Source organism: Manis javanica, chromosome 8 (assembly GCF_040802235.1).
Source record: "Manis javanica isolate MJ-LG chromosome 8, MJ_LKY, whole genome shotgun sequence".
In the NCBI taxonomy this organism is placed as follows: domain Eukaryota; kingdom Metazoa; phylum Chordata; class Mammalia; order Pholidota; family Manidae; genus Manis; species Manis javanica.
In genome coordinates this window covers 26635951-26642067 of record NC_133163.1, presented here as the reverse complement: position 1 = coordinate 26642067, position 6117 = coordinate 26635951, and the positions used below count along the sequence as shown (strand labels likewise).

Sequence of the window (6117 nt, the reverse complement as noted above, 5' to 3'; positions counted from 1 at the left end):
CCCCACCCCCACCCAAGAACGGACTTTCGTGCGTAACGGGGCATGCGCACTAGGTGTTACCCCCCACCAACAAGAACGCACTTTCGTCTGTAACCTCCCAATAGGCATGCGCACCAGTTGCTGCTTAGTGGGGACCGCTTGTGTTCGCGCGTCTCTTCACACTTGTACCCCGAATTCTCAATCCTTGTCCCCATTTAGCATGGTGTGAAAGCTGTTTCTAGCAAATATAACTTTTTCCTCTGTTTCTCCTTTCTCCTTTGCACGTACTACTACACAACTCAATATACATGTATTTTATTTACCTATTGTCTGCTCTCAGAAGTATTTGAAGGTAGAGATTTTGTCTATTTTCTTAACCGCTGTATCCTCGTGACCAAAAAGAATACCTGGTCTGCATTAGGCACTCAATGAATGAATAAATCCAGGGCTTTCCAGTTTATAGAAGTGCAGCATTTTGGAGCTGGAAAACACTTGAGAAACAATCTGGCTCGGCTCTATGTATTTACAGATGAGGACACCAAGGCTCCCTCCATCGACTTTTAAAAATACATTCACACTGCCACTAGCTTCTTTTCTCACTGAGAGTGGAACCTCTAAGAACACTATGAGAATAGGTGTTTTGGGGAAATTGTTCACTGATCCTCAGTTTTTGCTGTCTCGTTTTCATTGAAACCTTTAGGAATTTATGACAAATTTGCTAAACACAGTAAACATTCGATATATACTTGTTTAAAGGCTGACCAAAACAAATCAGGAAACTTGAAGGGCTAAGGAAGCAACATCCTGATTATTGCTTATATTAGTTTGCTAGGGCTGCCATAAGAACATAATTTAATACTGGGTGGCTTAAAAAACAGAAATTGATTCTGTCACAGCTCTGGAGCCTAGAAGTCTGAGATCAATCATGTCAAAATGGTTGACTGCTCCTGAGGCCTCTCTCTTTGGCTTGTGGATGTCTCTCCTCTCTCCCTGTCTTCATATGTTCTTATCTGTGTGCACACACACATCTCTTACAGACAATAAGGCACACTCGATTAGTGTGCTAACAACCTAATTTTAATGTAATTACCTCTTTAAAGGCCCTGCTTCCAAATAGTCACATTCTGAGGCATTTAGAACTTCAACATAAGAATTTAGAGGAAAGGAATGAAAGAAACTCCAGGAAACTAACATCATTTAAACAGCTAACAAACTGAACTTGGGGTATTTGTTCTTATTAGGTGTCCAGTTCTTGAAAACTTCATGGAAACCAGTTAAAGAAATGATTCAAAGTAACTGCTAACTTTTTCTTTCATACCTCTTTAAATTGCCTCAAAATTCTCCTCCCACAGATGTTTATTGAGTAAATACCTCTTTTTTTGCCCCCAAGTCAAGTTCACAAACGGTAAGTAGCCTATGCAGAAGGTTCTAAAGTGTTTTTATTGACTAGAATTGTGTATGATATAATCCTCCTATACACACATAATATACAGTAACATTCAAATATCTGCTCCTAAAATAACTTGACAAATCCTAATAGTAAACACAAAATAGTTTTATCCCAATTAACAATAAAAGAACAAAACCATTGAGTTTATCTTGGAAAATTTAAATTCATATCATTATTTCACAATTTGGAAATCTGAATAATCCAACTTTAAGATGACTTTCTCATTTTTGAAGTTTGCTCTGTCGATGCGTGAATTGGGACTTCCTCTTGTCTCAAGCCATTCCTGCATATGACGCACTTTGGAGATGGGACCTTGTAATTGTCCTTGCACTGTGCCCTGGTCAGTGTTCTGGACCCAGCCTACCAATCCCAGCTTTTTACCCTCAGCCTAAGGGAAAGAGACAAGAGAGAAAAAAAAAGCCAGTGAGACTGAACAAAACAAAATGAGACTACAATCTGTTGCCAGAATCTTGGCCTAGAATCAAGCCACTGAAACTAATTTGATATTGTCCAGAACAGCCAAAATGGAACTACAGCAAGGAGGATTTCACGGCTGATCTTAAGATGAAGTGTTGGCTACTTGAGTCCACTTTCTTCTTCTACTCTATAAAACCCAAACACTAGAATTTTTCACTATGTAGTCAATTTGGTTAAGTACCAAGTACATACAACCAAATCAGATGCGTTGAAAATGATTCCCTAAGACTGACTGTTGTTAGGATACTGGGCTGTATCTTGCTCATTTTCCCTTTTCCTAATCAAGAATCTATTGGGTATATTAAATAGAAAAAGCATGAAGTTATCTGATCCTTCTTTTTATCTTTAACCAGGACCACACCTAAACAAATCCAGATGAATAAATGTCTATTATATCTTTGAAGATCATTATTTCCTGGGCAATTTGTCTAGTGCAAGGTCTTTAAGTTGCCTCGAAAGCCCATTTCTTCCTCCTGGAAAAGGAAACAGCAGCTGGTGATCAGTTTCTCAACATCAAAGTTTCATGAGACTACATAACTCTTCAGTTTTCACTTGCTTTTCTTCTCTTCTGTCTAGTAATCACAATGCCTTTAAAACTGAGTAAGTTTATGAAGATCACCTAATTGTTGTAACTGCTCTTTTCTTAATCTTTCCAATGTTCTTTCCTTTAAGTCATTAAACTATGGGATGACCGAAAATTAGCAATTTTTAGAGGTAATTTTATTTTTGTAAAATTTCCAAGTAAGGATATTATAAAAGTTATTGTTAAATGTATCTAAATAGAAGGGGTTGGATTACAAAAGAATATGGGAGCTAACATTGATTACATGTCCAATTGCCAGAGTAGTGCTCATAAATGTGGGAATTTGCTGCAGTTGGCCAAAGAAAATGTTATGTATAGCAAAACCATGTTTGATGAAGAACTGAAGTATCCAGCAAATCAGTTACATTAAAAGCACAGACATGTTTGCGTGATGAACAAAAGAGACTGAAATAAAATAAGTTTAAGGTATCTAGAGGAAATTATAAAGAAAAATTGCAAATACAGTATGCATTAAGAGCCAAAGACTATGGCATAAAAAATGGACACAGAGAATGGATTTTGAGGAAGACTCCACGTTCAAGTGACTTGGTGTAACAATTACACTCTTCTGCTTCAAATTATACAGGAGTTGGCTACTCCTAGTTCTCAGTTACCTTATATGATAACAAGCTGTAAGATGATTGTGTTGAGTTTTGGGGAGGAGGTTTTAAGAGTCAAATAAATCTTTAAATTGTCATGTGATTTCTCTGGACTCCTGAGAGTGAACAAAACATTCCCAACTTTGGTGTTGAAAATGAGAATTTCCTATGGTTTATATTTGTGCACTCAATTCTGTTCTTATTTTTTAAATGATAATGTTGGTGACTCATGTTCAGTTTTGAATATCTAGCTACAGAAGTATACAGTATTTTTCCCTAAGAAAATTCCAAAAATCTAACTCTCCTTCATAACCATATTCTAGGAACATTTTAAGGAATATAATCACATACTCTCTTCTCAATCTAGCAGGAAAGTTCTTTCAGATCGATGACCTAGACTTCCACCTTAGGAAACTAGAAAAAGAACAGCAAACCAAACCCAAAACAAGCAGAAAGAAGGAATAAAGATTAGAGCAGGAGTTATGAAAATACGAATTAAATGGGGTAACACTGAAGAAGTGAAACAGGTCTTTAGAAAATGCAGCAGCTACAGAGGAAGCAATTATATAAATTACACAAATGTGATGAGTTCATTCAAATGCCATCCCCTGGATCAACATAAGCTTTCCTACAAGAACTGTGACCAGGATTGATGATGCCACATGCGGAGAAATGGGAAAGCTATCTATTCCCCCTCAGCAGAGGAAAGCTCATTAAGGTGTCTAGGTACTCAGGTTCCACTGTTAGAAAAGACCAATAGCAACAGCGGATGAATCTGCCTTTTATGATGTGTTTAACCCATTGCAAAGTATTTTCACACTCATCTCTCTACAAACCACCTCTTGACCATGCAGCTACCAAACAGCCCGCATCTCCTAACGCATGTTTGTCAGGTACATGTCTCCTGTTCTCATGCACACAATCTAGGTATGTCCCCAAAGCCAGTAGGCCACATACCTGAGTGTACTTGCGGAAAAACACCCCTTGCACCTTCCCAAAAATTTCATAATCCACTGATATCAGGGTGTCCCCTTCTGCCATGCTCATGTTCACACCTATCAGAGACCAGGAAAGCAGAAAAGTAAAGGACTCATCCTTTTCCAGGACCTCTAATCCTGATGCTGAAAGGGGTACACCCACACTTCCCCATCCTTAACCACTGCGTCCTCTCCATGACCTCAAGGTCCCCGAACTTGAGAGTTCATAAGCAAATACATGTAAGCGCAGGCATGTGAATTAACAGGAAGACACCTGCTTTGAATCGCAACTGCCCACAAGACGCCTCTTTTGTGGCAATTCCCTGTTTATCCAATTACCTCCCAAACCTATCCCCGGTCCAGCTCCCTGTCCGTCCCTTCATCTTCCAATGCGGCCGCCAGAATCCCCGTCTATTAACATTTCAAGGATAATGGAATCGATGGGCATGCTTCAGGGACCCTCCCAGGCTCACCCTCCTTGGCCTCCTCTCAGACAACCGGGACTACAACCGCGACCACCACGCCAACGATCCCCCGCCCTCAGCGTAACCGTCGTGAAAGGAAGCTTAGAACGCGGCTCCTCTTTCGCTGTCTCTTGTGCCCATCAGCTCCGTCAACTAATCAGGAATGGCACGCTGGGCCCCGAGCCCGCCCAGAGGGTGGGATTTCGGGACGTGGTAGTCTGCGAATTTCAGCAAGCCTCAGTTTGGGTATCTGTCCGCTGTCTCGGCTTGGATGCTACAGGCAGAGCCCTCGCCCCCACCCCACCTCGGTCACTAGCCGCACCCCTTTTCTCACTTTCTCGTGGGGAGAAAGACATAGACAAAGAAGCACTTTAGATAAATCCAGTCATTCTGGGAGCCTTCTGTGTGACAGGCACAATTCTAGATAGTTGACATAATTCGTGAATAAAAAGGATCCTTGGCCTGAATGAGCTTAAATTCTGAAGTTGGGAGACAGACGATAAACATTAAACATAAGAAAAATAAATTGAATAGGAACATACAACCTTTCTGCCCTGATGTTTTCTTTCAGTTCTGCTCAAATTTTGGGTCATGTCTTAAGTCTGAGATTGGTAGGAGGGTAGATAAATGTATAGGAGGTCCGCGTGGAGGTTATTTCTCCTTCTGTGCTTCTAGAGCTTCCCACCAGAGTTTACCTTATTAAGAAGACTCCAAATAACGGTTACCTCAATCCATCCACCCATCAATCATAAGCAGAAAAAAAAAAAATAACCCACAGCTCCAGAATCACAGTTGAATTATCAGTCTAAGCCAAAGACCAAACTGCATGAATTTCATTTTGGAAAAGGGAATCGTGAAGGGGAGTTGTGGGTGACAATTATTAAAAGTAGGGTTCCTTGCAGGCATTTCAATTCAGCTACTTGTATGATTAAGAATGTCTATGAAGGAAAACTGTGGTGTTTACTGTTCCTCCCTGGATTGCTTGTATACATTATATCCCCTTATAACATAAGACTCCAAATGGGAATATTGCAGGGTGGCTGGCTTGGCAAGGTGAGATGGATTTGCAATGGAGATTCATCATTCCACTAATTCCCCGCGACAAAGTGAGGGATCATATAACTTTAGGGCTGGTGCTGGGATGGGGTGAGGTGGGAAGCTGGATTGGATGTTATGCTTGGCAATATTTGAATATAATGCTAAACAGAGTACATAGCTGATACTTCTTTCTCTAAAATTTATTTTTAAAAACTAGTTTCTCTATAGAGTTAAAAACCTATTGAGTGTCTATATTGGACACTGTAGAAAATACAAAGGTGAATAATATATAATCTTTGTCCTCAAAGATTTGTTTCATGGAAGGGACAAATATGCATGCAAACAATGACACTACAGTGCACAACATGCTAATTCAGTTCTATGAACACCCATTGGAGCTCATCCTTATTGTGAGCCAGACCTATGCTATCATAAGGACAGAAAATATTGAGAGATTCATTCTGACTGTGAAGATTGGGAAAGCATTCTTGGAGGAAACAGCATAATATCCAACATTACATAGTCACAACCAGTAAGTGGTGGAGCTAGG

The 6117-nt window shown here is 40.0% G+C and overlaps 1 protein-coding gene across 1 annotated transcript; it reads right to left on the bottom strand.

Annotated features, from left to right (window-relative positions):
• Positions 1-1400: 1400 nt before the first annotated feature.
• On the bottom strand, positions 1401-4670 carry ACYP1 (acylphosphatase 1). Its single transcript, XM_017663861.3, has 3 exons — positions 4539-4670; positions 4046-4143; positions 1401-1817 (listed from the first exon to the last, which is right to left on the bottom strand). Exons 2-3 carry the CDS (start codon positions 4133-4135, stop codon positions 1602-1604), a joined length of 306 nt encoding a protein of 101 aa, XP_017519350.1. The 5' UTR covers positions 4136-4143; positions 4539-4670; the 3' UTR covers positions 1401-1601.
• Positions 4671-6117: the final 1447 nt, after the last annotated feature.